This window comes from Carassius carassius, chromosome 1, assembly GCF_963082965.1.
Source record: "Carassius carassius chromosome 1, fCarCar2.1, whole genome shotgun sequence".
NCBI classification, from domain to species: Eukaryota; Metazoa; Chordata; class Actinopteri; order Cypriniformes; family Cyprinidae; genus Carassius; species Carassius carassius.
In genome coordinates this window covers 19170567-19189971 of record NC_081755.1, presented here as the reverse complement: position 1 = coordinate 19189971, position 19405 = coordinate 19170567, and the positions used below count along the sequence as shown (strand labels likewise).

At 35.3% G+C, this 19405-nt stretch overlaps 2 protein-coding genes across 4 annotated transcripts in view; both read left to right on the top strand.

Moving 5' to 3' along the window:
- LOC132140709 (NACHT, LRR and PYD domains-containing protein 12-like) overlaps positions 1-19405 on the top strand; it is a 538723-nt gene that overhangs the window by 207097 nt on the left and 312221 nt on the right. The window lies entirely within an intron of this gene.
- LOC132140690 (alpha-1,6-mannosylglycoprotein 6-beta-N-acetylglucosaminyltransferase B-like) overlaps positions 1-19405 on the top strand; it is a 99931-nt gene that overhangs the window by 20630 nt on the left and 59896 nt on the right. The window contains exons 3-6 of the mRNA XM_059549583.1: positions 4619-4763; positions 10854-10963; positions 13503-13576; positions 16425-16592. Coding sequence (XP_059405566.1) covers positions 4619-4763; positions 10854-10963; positions 13503-13576; positions 16425-16592 — 497 coding nt within the window. The remainder of the gene's footprint in view (positions 1-4618; positions 4764-10853; positions 10964-13502; positions 13577-16424; positions 16593-19405) is intronic.

Here is a 19405-nt window from a genome sequence, read left to right as displayed (position 1 = left end):
TTTTGTTGATTCCTCTGCCCTTGTTCTTACAAGCCTTGAGCTCCTAGTAGCTTCCAGCTGTTCATCCCTCCGGTCCGGCGGTTATACGTACTTCTGTGAAACGTGACTCATCTGCTACTCATCCTGTCACTGCGAGTGAAACGTGACTCATCTGCTACTTATCCTGTCACTGCGAGTGAAACCTGTGAAACGTGACTCATCTGCTACTCATCCTGTCACTGCGAGTGTAACCTGTGAACTGTGACTCTTCTCCTGTTTCGAATAAAGCCTTGAGTTTACCCGCATCTGAATCCAGCCTGCTTTCTCTTGACAGGTAGAAGTCACTGTTTTGAATATTACTTGAGTAAAGTTTTAAAGTATGTGATATGTATTGTACTCAAGTATGATTTTTAATATTGAAAGTACTTATGTATTGAAAGTGTTCAGTTTTAACTCTTTCCTCCATTTTGTATCTTTGGGTAATAATAAGAAGCTCTTCATTAGTTAGCTACTTTGTCTTTCCTTCCAACATAAGACAACATTTCTGGAATCTGCATCTGAAGTGGCATTGAGATGTATTTACAGTTTCATTTTGCTCAATGTGGACACTATTTGCATTTAACCTACAGTTACAGATGCATAAATAATGCTTTGTTAAAAAAAAAACAAAAAAAAACTTTAATATTGATATTTGAAATGATTTATAACATGAAAAAAAGTTGAAATGTGAAATTAAAACCACCTATAGGTGAAAGCAAGTGACTGTTAATGAGTAAGTCATTAAGATTAATCTGATTCATTAAAAAAGCTGATTCATTCAATAAAGAAACACTGTCCATTGCTCAGAGATGCAAAACAGTGTGACACTGTGATCTTTGTTTGGAACTATTTTTGTTGCCAAAGTTCATGAAATTAAATCATCCACTTATGAGCGAGTACTTTTTTGCACATGAGCAAACACTGAAATTATTATTTTTTCAATTCCTTGAGTTTACTAAAAAAAAGGTTAGTGGTTGCAATCAATTTATTTTAGCTACATTTAAATATACTAATTAAGTTGCTGTCGTTTTTGCAATCTGGAAAGTTCTGGCTGCATAATAAAGTTGATTAACCCTCTGGGGTAAGAGGTGAACACAAAAAGAAAAGTTTTGAATCATAATGCCTTCCTTGTTGCTAAGCTGCTTCTACTCTGTAGTTTGCATGAAATTAAGGAATGATGTAAAGAAATATTCCAGGTTATTTTTAAACCCGTCTGTGGCCTTCTGTCAGTAACCTCTCAAAGTAATTTTGATTTAACCCTCAGTGAACAAGTTTATGGGAAACTACCAGACTTTGAAAGTGCACAATTGTATGTTGGCATATGAGTGGTATAGTCATCAACCTTTTTGTTTTTCTCAGTGAAGGGGACATAAAAGCAACATTACATAACCATTCAAAAATAACTGCATCCTAATTTGCATACAATCTGTCCTGAATTATATGCATGATTAAAATTTGCATCCCAAATAATGGTAGACCTACGCTCAAAATAGTATGCCAAAGAATCCCAGATGGTGAACTGTTTTGAAGTATGCATCTGAGCAGGCTTTTTCAGTTAATATTTCTTCTGGGAAAAAAAAAAACAAAAACAAAAACAAAAAAAATATTCCAAACTATGGTTAGTTTGCTGTCAGTCTAATCTGGTTATGGTTTTTGGCATCTTAGCACCAGCTAAGCATAATTAAACCTGCAAAGTCCAGCAGTATGCGTTTTTTTTTTTTTTTTTTCAAGGGATTGCCCACAACCTTTTAAAGCTAACTTTGTGAAGCTATATTATTAAGTGGAGTAATGTGAGGTCAAAGTAATCATTAAGTAATTATGCTGCTAATGCTTACATTTAAATGTAAGTGAAAAGGGACTCTAAGGTTTCAAAACGTCTCACTTATTACTTACACAAAATGTACTCATCATCACTGCTTGCTTAAGTAATATACAAGATTTCAGTTTAGAGCTGAATGTGTCTGTGTTTCAGATGCTTGTCTGATCATCCTCAACTAGCACCCTGCAGCCTAAATCCAACCCATTATTCAATTTTACACATCTTCCAATCGATTTGGATGAAATCACTATGCGACCTCATAAATGAGAGCACTCTCCGCACAAAATCCAGTGAGATCAAAAGCACACAGTGGTCATTTAATTAGCAGACCAAAGTATCTGGAGCATGCTTTTAAACTCTTGCTGGACATAGTTCATCCACTGTAGATTACCAGATATTACCTAGCATTTTTCTGAAACACATATTTGAAGTTTGATATGAAATCATAACAGCTTTCAAGCCAGACCTTGTTAAAGTATGTTTGTGCGTTAACTAAGGAACACAAAGTTGGCATGAAATGAAAATTCTGTCCATATTCGTATTATTGATTGTACTATGAACAATTCACCCACCCATCCATCCATCCATTTATTTATTTATTTATCATTATTATTTGTTTTTAATTAATGGTAATTACAACTTTCATAACTTGATTAACTAGTGACATTTGCTGAATTTCTCCAATTATTTTGGATAAACACTGTTCCTTTCTTACAACTGACTACAAGTGTCCATTCGCTTCCAAATAACTACGTAAGCTGACTAATTATACAGGCTTCCTAATTTCCAATGACTGTAGTTGACCTAGTATCCATGCAATCGATAGGTTCCAGTGGACCCCAACATTCTTTTCTTTCAAATATGTTATACACGAGACAGAAATGCATTCGGGTTTGAAACAACATGAGGGTGAGTAAACAATCCCAGATTTATGCTTTGGTGAACATGTTACCTACAATGGAAGTGCACAAATCAAACTCTGAGAAGTGTTGACCCCGAAATAATGTTAATTCATATGGGTAAAGGAAAGTTTTGAAATAACTCGTTCTTGTAGCCTTCATCATTAGAAAGATGCATTGACTTCAGGATGATCTCAACAGCGAGTGGGAACAGAGAATGTCAGAGCGGAGAGTTCTGCAGGCCTACTGACCTCACAGTTGTAGATGTGTTCTGGTTAATTGGCCAGGTGAGAGGCATCCACTCCACTTGCACCAGCTTTCCGGGAAACAGACGGCAGGAGTTCGGAAAGCTCTGAAATTAAACTTGACTGTCAGCCTAATTGGTCCCCTTCCTGTATTGTGCTGTTTGTGTTTCTTCAGTTATGAGACTTGAAGTCTGTGGCCTCACCGCTGATGCTCTGGAGAGAGAGAGAGGCTGTGCTAATGAGACGCTTTTAAAATGTTTTTGAATAAAACACTCAGCATGTTGTTTGGATATTGAATAAATATAACTAATATGCCAATGGATTTGCATTCAGTCTCCATTTAGGCTCTTTGTTTTGCCATGACTTTGTTTTTGGGCCTTTCTCAGGAGAGAGTGCAGCCCTAGAGTATATTTATCTCTGTATTTTGTTTTTCCTCTGTTGAAAAGACAGGCTCGGGACAAACATAAATTTTGATGCTGGACTGCTGGTATATAGCTGCATGGGGACTAGTGTAGCCGTGGTGTCAACTGTTCTTCCATCATTTACCCTTGTGTCATTCCAAACCTTTCTTTCATTTTGTAGAACACAAAAGATGTTTACCAATTAATGGCACACTAATCTTCCCCATTCAATGAAAAGTGAAGTGGAAACGGGTCCTCTGGGCTTGTAAAATGACAAAAAGGCAGTAGTTTCAAATGGAATGTATTATTGAAGCTTACTGAAAAAGCAGTGTTGTGCAAGTTTATCCTTTTATACAGCAAAGATTTACAAACTGATCAAGTAAAAATAACTAATCATACGTATTTTTCCAATAAATTCTACTCAAAAGAACTGAAAAAAAAAAAAAAATCCAAGAAAATGTTAAGCAATGAAACTGGTTCAATTAAGAAATATTTAAGAAGTTTGCTTTATTAACACTGATGAACACTCTCAGCAGCTCTTAAATCCCATTAATGTTCTCATATGTCCAATTATTTATATTAATATATATGGTAAGTAGTGCCTTTCGGTTGAGATACAAGTCATAATGGGGACTAATTATAATTATGAGTTGTCAGATGTTAAATCACACTGAAATTAAAACATCATAAAATAGGCTGTCTAAAGCATAGACTCCAGTTGCACCATATCTCATGAACAGTCTTTAAGAGTCCCAGTGTGCTAAAAGTTTAAATCTGTCCACCAGTATATACATCCAAAACAATTAAAAAATAAACCTATACCTATACCTATATATATATATATATATATATATATATATATAGGCACTTTGGTGCCCTGACTTTAGTTCTGTTTCCACATGGCAGGTACATTGGTACATTGTGTATATTAGACATACATAAAAAGATACAAAATCCAAACCAAGTCATATATACATAAAAATCAGAACATAAAGTGGTTAAAACTAATCTTATGTGACAGTGTTGCAATGCTGCAATTGTTCTATACATTCTCCAAAATATATCCTTTTGTGTTCCATAAAAGAAGGTGATACTGGTTTGAAATGAATAAATTATATTCATTTTTTATTCAACTTTGTGTAACCCACCTTGGTCTTTTCAGCAAGGTCTGTAAGCATAACATGTTGCTTGTTTTATCTGTCTGAACTGACATGTCCCCACTGTTTTGTGTGACAGTGTTGGGAGGTCTGGAGTCTCGTGGGGTGCTGAGGAAGATCAGCGATATGTTGGAGATAATCATGAAGAGGATCGACACCCTATCAAAAATGAGCAACAGCAGCGAGTCCCACAGACTGGAGGAGTTGAGCTCTGCTCTCCACAGGTGCAGACTCACATTCATGATTACAGCACAGCAGCGGTGACATTCTTCAAGTCAGGTGTCACTTGCTGCCTTCAAGTCACGTAGGGATAATCGTATTTACAAGATGAATGCACACGAACGGCGCCACAACGTTTTAATTTCCAGTTACCTCCATGTTTATCTTTGTGCTGTTAACGCATGGTTCAACTGCAGATGCAGTTCATCACGGCTCGAGGACAAACGAATCAAGTCTGTGAAACTAAAATGTAACCAAATGAGGTTTTGCATCAGCTAATGAACAAAGTTTTAATTTCTTACTCGATACGCTACGTTGATTTGTTTTCATTTTTACAGGCGTGTTTTCCAAGAGCTCTTTCGTTATGTGAAAACTGGTTTGCACATATTTTGTGTATGTGACGAGGAAAAGTGATAAGTCTCGCCAGAAAACATTAGCATAGCTGTTGGATAATGAAATAACTGGCCGGCATGACCAAAACACATCTGTCATCATTTGCTGTGGCTGCACGAGTTATGAAAAATAATACAGAGATAAAAATAAACTGATAAAACATAAAGATTACTCTTGACCCTCACAAAAAGTGCATCCTATTTATTCCAGCCACTTGAACACCCATCACACTGCAGTGACAAGTTCAGAGTTTGCGAGTGGGAAGTTCCCAATAGGTCTTGAAGGCGGCAGCTGTCGGAACGTTTCAGACACAGTCAACTTCTCGCCGATGAGTTAGTTAAGACACTTCCCAGAGTTTTCAGCTGTCTCCATGGAAACAGATGTCTGTCACATCAGAAGTTCAAACGGGCTCTGGTGCCACGGCTTTACTTTGTGATTTCTCCAGACATCAACAAATCTTACAGGATAAGAACACCCACACATCCCATCTCTACAATCTTTGTTGTGAATTAAAGTATGATGTCAACTTTTCCATCTCTTCTGTTCCGCTGAAAAGTAATCAATGGTAGTGATAGTTTAAAGCTAAAGCACTAAGCACTGCTGGTGTCACCGATGGAACTGCAAAAAGAACTTAACTGTCAAAGTATTGATGCTTACATATATGAAACCTGGTAAATTACCGTAAAATTCTTATACTGACTTAGTTGGGAAATACACAAATGCTTTACAATTTTTTTTACCTCTAAAATACCATTCACACATCAGTATCAAATTACCATGATACTCCATGATGTCAATCAACAGAAATGACCTTTAAACGCGATGAGGAGAATCTGTCCAACTTGACAAAATTTCTTTAATTCTGAGTGACACGCTTGAGGGAATTATCCCACAGAACACATTTTTGCTTGAAAGAGAGAGAGAGAGAGAGAGAGAGAGAGAGAGAGAGAGAGAGAGAGAGAGAGAATACACAATTATATTCAGTGCAGAGCCAGTAGCTGCGATTCCATCCGCCTATTTTAATCACATTTTGGAATATTGCATAAAAAATGCTGGATGGAAATGCCAAAATGTGCATAAATTACAAAAATGTGCATAAAAAACGTTTGAGTATGATAAACTTTTTATCCAATAACACCTTTACAGAATAAATTCCTCTATGTGCATCGAAAAAAATCATGTGACTTTGCACTATGAGACGGGATAACTTGACTAGCATCGGACCGATCTCATCAAAGTCTATTGTCAGTGTATTTCTGTATAATTGTCATACACGACTGCGTTTCCAAACAGTAGCATCCACCTCCAAAAACACTGACAGCATTTATTGTGTTACATTTGCTCGCTCTGAGGTGCAGATAATTTATATTATATATGAAAACTATTATATTTAGTAGCTTCTCCTATATTCTTAGTGTTATTCAGTGCCACTGTTTACCAGGAAGTGACGATTTTGTTCTCTTTGACTCGATGGATGGAAATGGTGCTTTATTCACATATGTTTTATGGGATATTCCAGTTTTGCACATAAGATTAATTCAGATCTTTGGATGGAAACATAGCTACTGGTAAATTGAAAATAAGTGAGGTTAAAGCAGAAAGACACCCTATACAAAGATGTCTGTCAAGCGCATGTTTATAAAAAAATAATAATACAACTATTTAAATTATTAATGTAAACAGTGTAATCACTGTTAAAACCATATAATTGGCCAAAATCAGATAAGTCAAGTTGAGCTTTATTATCGTTTCGCTACATGTGTGGACATAGAGTGGAACGGAATTACATTTGTTGACTATGGTACTACATAATTAAACATATATACATAAAACAACAGAAGTAAGAAACAAGTATTTAACCGATATTGTGCACAAGTGATCCTGTAGTTCAATTGATAGAGCATTGCGCAAGGTTGGGGGTTCGATTCCCTGGGAACACATGATAGGTAAAAAATTGATAACCTGAATGCACTGTAAGTCGCTTTGGATAATAATAATAATAATAATTTGATTGACTGCTAAATGCATAAATTTAATTTAATTTAAAAGGGGTATTTTAGGGTAAGAAGTGTATAGTGAAATATGATTTGTGGGGCACTCACAAGGAAAAAATTGTGTTAACTTTGTATTCTTTGTAGCAAGGAGTGTGGCATTACAGCACATGCTCATATACAAGTAATCTAATGTTTGGTTCATTATAATGGAAATTTGCTGGTAACAGTTTTTGTTTGGGTCAATAAAGTTATATTAGCATCACAAACATATACACAATGCTTTTTAGTTATGTGACAATTTAAAGAGCCTTCTTTGACAATAAGGTTATTAGTTGTGACTTGAGTAACTGTAAAATAAAGTTGAGTTGAGCGTAAAATGTCAATATATCAAACAGGGTTTAGTAGTCAGAATTTTCTGCACCCATATCTGACTCAAATTCAAGTCTTGTAAACTGAACAGCATGAAATCAGATGAAATTTCTAAGAACAACTATATGGTTAGAATCCCATTAAAAAAGGTTTTTGGACATCTGTCTCAATCTGTATTATATAAGATCAGATACTGAGGGTTTTTTTTGTGTGTGTGTGTGTGTGTGTGTGTGTGTGTGTGTGTGTGTGCACGCATGTGTGTGTATGTAGTATGTATGTACTGTACTGTCATATATAATGTGCAGTCTACAGTCATGCCAGATCTCATTTTTGTCCACTCTTTCACCATGTAGTGAACTATGTGCCATTTGCTATATACTGTAGAAAACAGTGAATGAGTGGGCATGTACATGAAGATGTAAAATACTGCAATGCCTCAAGAGCTTTGCACTTTGATTTGTTGCAGAAGAAAGTTTCTGGGCATCATATTACTTCCAAAGCAATTATAACAGTAACCAATGTAGATATAACGGATATTGACTACTCCGTCTAAACAAACGGCTCCAATATCAGCATTCACGAAATACAGTACAGATAGATTTGGGTGTACTACCAGCGAAGCCTTAGAACTTCTGTTTTTGAAATGCGTCTGTGGGACTGAAAAATCACAACTGACGTTCTTTCTAAAGCTGATTTGATTGGTGTGGATGAAAGACCACAGGAGGTAAAAAGCTCTGGCAGTATCTAAAAAAAGAAATCTCCGTAGTGCAGAGATTGCGGAAGTCAAACATGCATGTGACAGCTCCGCCTGAACACTTTATTGTCTTTGGGTGTGAATTCAGAAAGGTCAGGGTTCAGATGGCGTGTATTTTCGAGCGTTGAGCTTTGTGCCATGCGGAGGTGACATTTATTGGGAGTGACAGAGTTGCTCACAGAGGGGGGCTGTTTGCTTCAGCGTGTTGCTGATGTAGCTGCAGGGCACGGGGTTGCAGGCGGTTCATGTGAGCTGCATTATAAAGAAATCAAGCTCTTGGTGTGAAACAAAGATGACAGTACGTTCCATAAGACATTTTCCTGTCTCTATGAAAGAGATTTTTCAAGTCACTCGAGGTACCTGAAATAAAACCTATTGAGGCTTTAATGAAATACTTTTTAGATGCAAGAGAAAAATATAGTCAAAGTTAACTTCAATTGTACAAACTTGTACAGAGACAACAGTGACAGTGTCTTTTGATTTGCATACAAACAAAGTTTTTAGGAATTTGCTCATAGCTAAATTTAAAATAGCAAATGATACAGTGCAATGGAAAAGTAAATTGAAGTAAACTAGAACTAGTAAACTACTTGAAGTTTACTAATTAAATAAGCAAATTCATAAGCATGTGAGCTCAGGTATGTGTATATCCAATCCAATCCGCTTTATTTATATAGCACAATTTAAATAAACACAAGGTTTCCAAAGTGCTGTACACCACAACAATAAAAGACACAATAGGATAAAAAGATAAACACAATAAGATAAAAGCAATAGAATAAGATAAAACAACATGAAATTATATAAGTAAAATTAAATCAAATCAATAAATAAAATGCACTGCCCACACAACACATTTAGTATAGTCATAGATCTTGCTTCCATTGAAACACAAGATGTTCTTTGGATTATTCTCAAATCATGCTAGAGAACAAGAACAAGATTTACCATGATAGTTTGAGTGCTGTCTGTCTGTGTATCTGTCTGTCTGTCTGTACTTAAGTACGGAACATTTGAACCTGAACATTTTTCATTATTTGACCATTCAGTTTTTTTTTTTACTTTTTTTTTTTTCTAGGGTTAATATATTGCCAAACATTGTAATCTTTAATTTGATTGCAAATGCAGATAATTTAGATTTTATTTGGCCATTTTTAGCATCTATCAACAGTCTGGCACATTTTTGTATTCAAATATCAGCAAACTGACTTTCAGATAATAGTAATTTGACTATTGGGAAATTGTTCTAAAATACTGAAAATAATTTAAGCATGCTGTATCGCACATGATTGTGCCATTATTGCTGTATAACAGTTCAACTTCTTGATAATACTAAATACTTCAGTACTGGAGTACTCAACCAAAAGGTGATTTGGTTAAAAAAAAAACATTTATTATTATTGTTATGCTGTTTTAAAGTCTCTTCACATCCCCTTAGCAATCACTAAGTTAAACTGTCTAAATGTGTAGATTATAATATATATAATCTGTTGAAGGCTTATAACAATAAAATGTTCACCCTCAGTCCGAGGGCTACGATAGGCTGTCCTACCCACTTGTCATTGTATCTATTTGCATATCTCGTGCAGATATTATATGTCATCAGCAAGTTAATTTTGCTAATGCGGACCGAGTGAGAATGGAAGGCGTTATTATTGTAATATCATTTTGTACTTTTATGTTCTGGAATATGATCTTTACTTAATATCCTAATGATTTTTGGCAAGAAAAAAATTATAATTTTGACCTATACAATGAATGTTTGGCTATTGCTACAAATATACCCATGCTACTCATATATTCTTATAATCAATACATAATGACACATAAAACGCAATATAACATTAACTGTGTTAATGTTCCCTTTAAATAGCAAAACACTGCAAACTCTTTTTGTTTTAAATAAAAATAAACCCTCGGGACAATTAAATAATGCAATGTTTCCTTTCATTTTAACCCAGCTTTTTAATCTTTTAGATAATTTTGATGCTGTCAACATCAAGGGAATTAAGTTGCTACCGACTTAATTGCTCTACCATGTTTTTTTCTCTCAGGGCCAAGCCTAAACATGCCGCATGTCATTTTCATTATCTCTCTACATGAATGGTGTCAGTGCAGAATTTTATGCCCCAAGCATATTTCAAACAATTAGCATGTCCAATGGGTAATTGTACCATTCAAGGATGTTGGAATTCAGTTCAATAATAAATAGAAAGACTTGCTTCAGTAGAGGTGCTTCAGGCTCTTGTTTCTTATTTCTCAAGGCTGTAGTATGTATAGGTGCATATTAATTTAAATTACACACACACAATTATCCATTAATATTTTTTTTAATATCCATTAGGCAGAGTTACTGTAAGATTTGCTTCATTTCCATATTGCATATTTAAAACCATCTTTTCTCATCCTCATGTTGTTCTAAACTCTTATTTTCTTCTTTGGAACACAAAATGAGATGTTAGGCGAAATGTCTGATCTGATTCTTTCCAAAAACAGAATCATTAAAGTATTTATTTAGCCCTAACAAACTAATAGCTCTGTTTCCGCACATCATTTCTCTCTCTTACTCCTGTTCACTTTTCCAGATTCCAGCCGGTGGGTCTGGTGGAGCGAATCCAGGCCATTGCTCAGAATGTGTCTGACATGGCTATACGATTGGAGCAGATTCTGAAGAACACTAACATCCCCGCCAGAGGTGAATATCATTTATGTTTGGGTGGCAAGGAATTAACATTACCTTGTTGCAAGGGATATTGTATTATTTAGATATAACCAGATAGGAATTAGCAAAAGCATTAAATGGAAGATGACTGGAGACTAATATTTAACCATCCTGCTTTTTTACAGTGTAAATAAAGGTCACAAACTACTCTCCTCTTGAGTTTCAGAAGAGATTGATCAATGATATTTCAAACTATTTGCCAAGATACCTATATCTCCAATCAGAAAGCTTAAATGATCTGAGCTATGATAGCCATATGTATTTTATATTTCCCAATTCTTCCATTATTTATAATGTACTAGCAAGTGTTACATTGTGTCTATAATTAAGTCTGTAAGGTCCTTGGAGAGCTACACATAACACAGAAGATTTAATAACTCATCAAAAACTACAATTTTAGTCTCTTAGTGAGCCAAATCATAGACATGAAGAGGTCTGGGCTCGGTTCCATTTTTTTTTGGGACAGCACATTCGCTCTTTATTATTTAATGCACCTTGTTTGGACTCGATTGCTATAATGCCAATCATCTTTTGCCACTATTTGTAAAGCAAGTGCCTATGTAGGGTTTGATGTCTCTATAGTTTGCCAACAGAGTTTGGTGGAATTCCAGCAGGTTTTTAGCGAGCATATGTGCAAGCTGTGTGGGAGGTTCATTTAAACTATTAATGTAAGAAAAACAGAATTCTTACTTACACTCTGCCATTTGAGTAATTCTGCTCATACTCATCTGACTTTATGAGAACTTTTATGTTGAAAAAGAGTACTTTGTGTGCTATTCAAATTTTGTTTTAATGACATTTTGGACTTTTCCGATTACAGTTTATTTTGATCTAAAGTCAAACATCGTGTTCTTAGTTTCCAATGACTGTGCCTGTTCACAATGAATGTGAAAACATGACAACAATCCCAGAAAATACAAATTCTCAAAAAAAAAAAAAACAAGTTCTCACGATTAACAAACTATAACCAAAACTTTTGCCTCAGTAAACTTCTAATGTGCTGCTTATTAACAGTTAGTTTGGCCGTTGTGAAGTTTAGTTATGGGGTAGGGTTAAGGGATCTAAGATATGCTCATAAAAAATATGGCATTCATTTGTGCTTAAGCAGTACTAATAAACACCTGATATTCTAGTGATAGCCATCCTGATAAGAAACCAGTTAATAGTTAAAATGGGTCTCTCAATGTGTTACTAAGATTTTATTTTATTTTTTTTTAATAAAAAATACTGGTACTGGTAATACTGGTAATAAGTGTTATTAGAAATGTTTTCAATTTGAATATACGGCAGTGATGTAGTATAGGGACCATTTCTCACTATTAACTAGTTGCTTAATAGCATGCCTATTAACATATTTGCTGTTTATTAATACTTATAAAGGACATATTCTGCATGACCACACTCTACATTCAATCTTACCCAATGCCTCTAACTTACTAACTATTAATAAGCTGCAAATTATGAGTTTATTGAGTCAAAACTCATAGTTGATGGACCGCTAAAAGCAAAGATTGGACCTTAAAATAAAGTGTAAATGAAAATATTTTAAATGTTATTCCTGTTATGGTAAAGCTAAATATTCAGTGACTTTACTCCAGCCTTCAGTGTCACGTGATCCTTCAGAAATCATTCTAATAGGCTAATACTGTAAATATCTAATAAACTTTTCCTATTATTATCGATGTCGACAAATTATTGAGCAGCGAAAAACACTAATATTAATAAGAATTATCATTAATTATTAAGCACCAATAATAATTTATAATAACTGAACACCACAATTAAAACTTAAAACATTTTTTTTGCTGGTGAGAATAATTCTAATAATTTTGTTCTAGTAGTTCTAATAATTTTGGTCACCACTGTATTTTTTAAAAGATATATGAAACTGCAAACAAAAGAGATTTCAATAGGCATTTATAAACTTGAATAAATAGTGCAGAATGTGGAAGAGAATCTCTTAAATCAATGTTTCATATGTGTACAGAACACATGGAGTCGCTGGATGTCTTCTCATTGAAAAGTTCAAGGATGTTTTTCAGCTGCTTAGTATCTTTTCATAATCAAGCAGAATGGCCCATAATTCCTTTCTCTGTGAGCATGCTTGATGGATCAGAAGTAGGCTAGCCTGTTGTACAAAGAACAACCTCTTTCTTCGTTAATTAGGCTGACTGGGATCAGCTACCAGTGAGAGATGGGGGTTTATTAATCAAGATGAGGGGATGTTTGCAATTTTCTGTTCATTTTTTCAACCAAATGGGACACAAAGCAGTACAGAGCTCTTAACAAAGCCCAGAGCGAGCATTACACAGGCAACTAAGAGATACGAGGGCAAGAGGCTGCTTTAATAATGCTTAATAAAGAAAATTTGAGAAGATGGAAGACACAGAAGGCTTTCCTAAAGCCTCATTAAATTCGAGAGTGTTTGGATCCCATTGGTGATCCACACTCAGGACACTGTTGTGTAGAAGAGTGCTGTCAGTCTGTGACTCCCTGTCCTCTTCATCTACAGGCCGAGATGGAGTTACAGGCCAGTGCGACATCCCGAAGGATCCCAGGTACCCGGATTGCGCTAGTAAAGTTGATGTGAGTTGACAGAGATTAAAAAAAAAAAAAAAACTCTCAGACTCCTTTATGTCTCGTCTTTTTATTTCTTGTTTGCCTTAGATAAAAATAAATTGGTGGAAGCAAACACTGGCACCCAACGAATGGAGTGTTTTCACAGCTGTTTCAATGATTGATGATGTTGTTGTTTTTTTTTTTTAGATTATGTCTCTTTCCCGTGTTTGTTCAAGTAAAGTTTTTCCTCTCTCTCTTTTTTTTTCTGGAATCAGGCCTTCCAAGACACTTTACCAAAATGTGCTCAGACTTTAAGCCAAGTATAACAAGTATAACTATCAGCTACCACAAGAAACACAAAGTGCATGCACAAAATGTTGCCAATAGGCTTTAAAAAATAAATAAAAGTAATATAAGTTGTTAATTCATGTTCTGGAAGAGGCGTGGCATTGATTTTGCAGGGAGATTGGAAAGCATGTTTTCAAAGCTAGCTTGCTATTGCTAGCCTCTTCAAAATCACCCATGCTACCTTTAAGACACCAAATAAAAAGATAATTAAACATTAAGATCACTGGGTTGCTTCATTTTATTTTTCTAGCAGACTAGTGAAGACTGTACTGTAAATATTGGGTAAGTCAACTGGAATCTGGACTGCGTTCATGGTAACTGAGGTGATTTTGGATGGAGTCTTATGGTCCTTTCACTCCAGTGTGAATATTCAGTGCAAGAAAGTAAAATAAATAATAAACTTTTTTTATGTTATGGTGAACATCTCATATCAGAGCTTTTGGTGGCAACTTAAATCTGCCGTTTTATTTGTATTTCACGCTTTTAAGCACAATCCTGCAAATTACTTATTAAATAAAATTATTGCAGTTCATGAGCTCTTTAGTCTTCATGAACTTCATGCGTAACCTGTGGTAAACAAGTTGTTTACATAAAATACTCAGCAATCATTCACACTTTTGCCCTTTGTGAGACACACTGTTTATCCTCATTAGTCTCTATTTTGCACATATTTATACTTACCTACATGGACCTTCTTCTAGCACACATTTTACATTTGCATATTTCCCCCATTGCATTAAGTGAGTTTTTATGAAACAAAATCTTGGGACTTTAAAAATTCTTATGATGCATTTAATGCTTTGTATTGTAGTTAATGCATACAGGGTAATTATTAAGAATAAATTGCTCCCTCTGAAAGCTGTTTATTTGCATGTACTGTCAGCGCTGCTTTAGCCCCTGATTCACTAAATTAATTATGCAGATCAGGCAACAGCTCAAAAAAGCCCTGAAAATCTGTGTTGAGTGCGTTTTACACCTCTTTACGCCTCTGAGTGCTGTATTGCTATATTGTAGAGGTAGACCACCACATCTTGCCATATTTTTCTTGAAACCATTTGTTTGGCTGTTGTTTTTTAAAAATAGTATATATATATATATATATATATAAAATTAAAGACAAAAGACAAAGTTCCTTTGCATGGTGAGACACAACAACAACAAATATTTGCAAAAATTTGTTTGGCAATTCATTAAACTTACATCCATTACTCTAATACTACTAATGAAATTTATGAGCACTATGTGAAGATATATATACGAAGCCATAAAGGAGTATTTTTCAGCAGCAGTGTCCAGCAATAACAGTTTATTATTATTTACAAATTTCTCAAAATTAATGTAAACACTGAACTTTATGAAACAAAAATTAAATAATACATCAAATAGACTTTATGGACTTTATCTCACTTTATTTACTGATGTTTTTGCTGCTAACATTCACTAATAAATACAAAAATGCAAAACACTCTGTGTTTTACTTCACATTTGGTGTAAAAAGGACTGTTAGTACACAGTCAATCACTCAGGTATGAAGCCATCCATCATCCATGTGAAGTGACTGTTGGATGAAAGATTCTGTTAGCTCAAATGTTTGTTCAGCATTCCCATTCCACGCAAATACTGAAAGCAGCTAAATCAAACCAATATTTGCTTACAAAGCATATACATTTGTGTTATTTTTTGTTTCTCTTGTAAAGGTTTGCTGAGGCATTAAGATGAAGACTAAACTCGATACATAAATAAGACCCTTTGACATGCCAATTTCATGTTGCATTTCTCTTGGCTGGTCAGTAAACATGCGTCGTAACAGCAAACACACTTTGGAATAATCATGCTGAATTTATGACACTTTCAGAAAATTATCGTTGGCTGTCCTTGGTCGCAAACCATGACGGCTTTCTTTGGACCTCTCTCATGATCACAGAAATCGCCACGATTGTTCATGATGCCAATCTTTCTTCTGGGGACAGCCCGGAATTGTGCAGTGTGTCTCAGGTGTTTGTATACTGAAGCATCAAGATTTCCTTTCACCAGAAGTAAGGGGCCCTATAACATTATTCCTCCTCCTCCGTACATTACATTTGGTACAATAGGCAGATAACATTCTCCAGGCATGAGTCAAAAACCCAGACTGCACATCATACAGTGAAGAGTGATTTATCATACCACAGAATACGTTTCCACTGCTCCAGAATCCAGTGCTGCCATGCTTTACACAAATAGTGTCCAGTCCTGTTCTTGGAGAGCCACTGTCCTGCAGAGTTTAGCTAAAACCCTTTTTAAGCACACCTGAATAATCAAATCTAGGTCCTCCGACTCTTCTAGCAAAGTGTATTGTGGCAGGTTGGGGCTAAAATCTACAGCACTTTGGTCTTCCAGAAAAAAAAAATAATAATAAAAAAGTTACTGAAACCTGTTAATTTGATGGTTCACGTTACACTCTGTTCAGGTATCACACCTCTGTCCTATCATTGAAATGTCAAATAAGTGACAACTTTTAACTGTTACTCATCTCTTAATTTTCTAGTGGATGAGAGCCAGGTGGACATCGGACCCTTGCTACTCCTTTTATGGAGTAGATGGCTCTGACTGCTCTTTCCTCATCTACCTTAGTGAAGTCGAGTGGTTCTGCCCCCCACTGGCCTGGAAGAATCAAAGCAGTCATCCCACGTCAAGCAGCCTGACGAAAAGACAGGTGAGTTCCTGAAACAGTCAACAATCACTTCCCCTAATTCATGGCTACAGAGAGATGTATACATAGGCAGTATTGCAGATATCTTTTAACAGGAAGGCAGGAAGGCAATCCTAGAACCCAGAAGTTGTTACCTATACATCATTCCAAATCAGGTTTCATTTTAGTCCAAATTTTGACTTAGTAGGCTGTAGAAACAAGGCAGCATAGTGGGTTATAGAACAGAGACTGTGTGAGCAGTATGTGTGTTCTCACCTGGTTAGTTACTTTCACAGTGTGTTATTTCAAGTGAGTTCCAGCTGTTTAACTGTTATTCACAATGCCTCTAAGCTCTGCTAAGACTGAAATGAGATATCATTTTATTTTTTTTCTTCCCTAAGGCATAAAGTACTCTAGCATTTTCCAGCCTAGCAAAATTACTTCTGTAAATTCCACACAGCTATTACCATTATGCGTCTGATCTCTTTTAGATATACACGTACATCTCAGTGAATTAGAATGTCGAGGAAAAAAAAAAAAAATCAGTAATTACACTAAAATTGTGAAATTGGTCTATTAAATAAATGCAATGCACACAGACTGAAGTAGTTTAAGTCTTTGGTTCTTTTAATTGTGATGATTTTGGCTCACATTTAACAAAAACCCACCGATTAGTTTGAACTGCACATATTTGTACTGAATTATCACTTTTAGTGTAATTCAAATCTTAAACTTATATTTAAAAAAGTATAATTTAACCTAACATTAAAGAGATACTCCACCCCAAAATGAAAACTTTGTCATTAATATCCAGTGTTGGGGAGTAACTAGTTACATGTAACGGCGTTACATAATTTAATTACAAAATAAATGTAACAGTAATCAGTTACAGTTACTAAGAAAAAATGAGTAATTAAATTACAGTTACTTATGAAAATTGTAACGATTTAAAAGGGGATTACATTTGAATATTTACACACATCCACGTACAGCTTATTTCTTTCCCAAATTGCACTAAGACATATGGCCCATAATCTCCGAGACGCGGAAAACACATTCGTAGAATCCAGTCATAAAAATGGAATTCAGCCTATAACGCGGACGCAATATGCCACATTTTGGACGAATAAATCAAAAGTAGGTCAGTACACTTGAATCAAAACCCGATATGGACTGATGTCTGTGAATATTAAGCCGCAAAAAGACTGAAAATGAATCCTGTACGTTCTGCGTGTCGGGAGAACCGGGACTATTCCCGGTGGCCTGGCAGACGATTTGGCCTTCTACTTTAATATTGTTATTGTATAATTGCAGGCTGAATATACTAAAGCGATTATTTCCGAATCCGCCATTCGATAATTAAATCTCTAATAAATCATGGATCGGTTAGTTGTGACTGGCAATGGTTGGGCTCGCGCGTTCTCTGCGCCTCCGCCGAACGGTTTGGATCAGACTCCGAGTAATCAATGCGAGAGAGAGAGACCGGAGTGAACTGTGTAAGCGCACAGCTGGAGCAGAGAAGCGACACTTCTGTTCAGGGTTTCAGGTGCAGGTCAGTTTCATCTGTAAATATGCTAATGTAGTTTTGTCTTTGTTTACTTAGTCAAGCAGCAGCAGCACATTGCTCGCAATCACTCAAAATACTGTATAAATGACGTCATTATTATCTTTTGTAATGTTACAGTAGTAAGTTAGCAGACAAATCATCATATTTTATCATAGGTTTAGGGGGAGCTAGTGGATACAAAAACACAACCCTTAGGAAAATTAATATAGCTTATGGTATGGCACTAACCGTGGTTTAACTATGGAATTTGTAGTAAAAATAAATACAAGTGGTAATTCATTTGCCAAAAAAACAAAATTGCACTTACAAAACATGGTAAAAGTCAAATAAAAATCTTCACTATTAAAGTCATGAGAGAGATGGATGGATAATGGAAGTGAATGTGCAGTTCAGGAGAGAACTCTTAATTACGTTGCAAGTCCCCCAACCTAAGGATTCAAATCTTTCTCATGTCAGGTCCAAAAAAAAAAATAGGGTTGTCCATGTTTCAGAATGGGTTGTGGGTGTATGAGTGTGAGATTTCCCAGCCTATTTTTTCCCCAGTCCGCCCCTCATGGAAATTAATCTCTAGAACAGTCACTTCATGAGCATTTTTTACTTATTTTGAGAAACTATCATCATATCATATACAAAGAGACAGCAGTGTTTCAAAAAGACACCAATGTTTCAGGAGTTTAGTACACAAAATAGGACACATGCTTATTAGATAACCGTATTTGAGTTGATGTATATGCTTTTATTTTTTTTATTAACTATTTTTCCCCAAACCATTGTTAGATGCAGTTAGATGCCTGTAGTTATGCAAAGATTTGGTTTCAAAAACAGTATCTATAAACTATTTCTTTTGATTTTAAATCTGCTTTGAACTTCAGATCAATCTCTAAGTAAAAGGCAGTAATAAAGTCTGATTGTGTGGTGGATGTGTTCAAAATTGATCATCTTAATTCAGGTGATGAAGAATGATGAAAGTCTGACAGTATTGAGCACTACTGTTAAGGTTAAACCTGCATGGTGTAAAATGGTTGAAGATGATTTACAGTTGCAAATTAACATTCATTAGAAATTTATAAAAGTAATCAAAATGTACTCAAAAGTAATTAGTTACATTACTTTATTAAAGTAATTAAAAAAGTTACACTACTATTACATTTTAAATAGGGTAACTTGTAATCTGTAACCTATTACATTTCCAAAGTAACCTTCCCAACACTGTTAATATCTTACCCCCATGTCATTTCCCCCACTCATAATAGCTTTGTTCTTCTTCGGA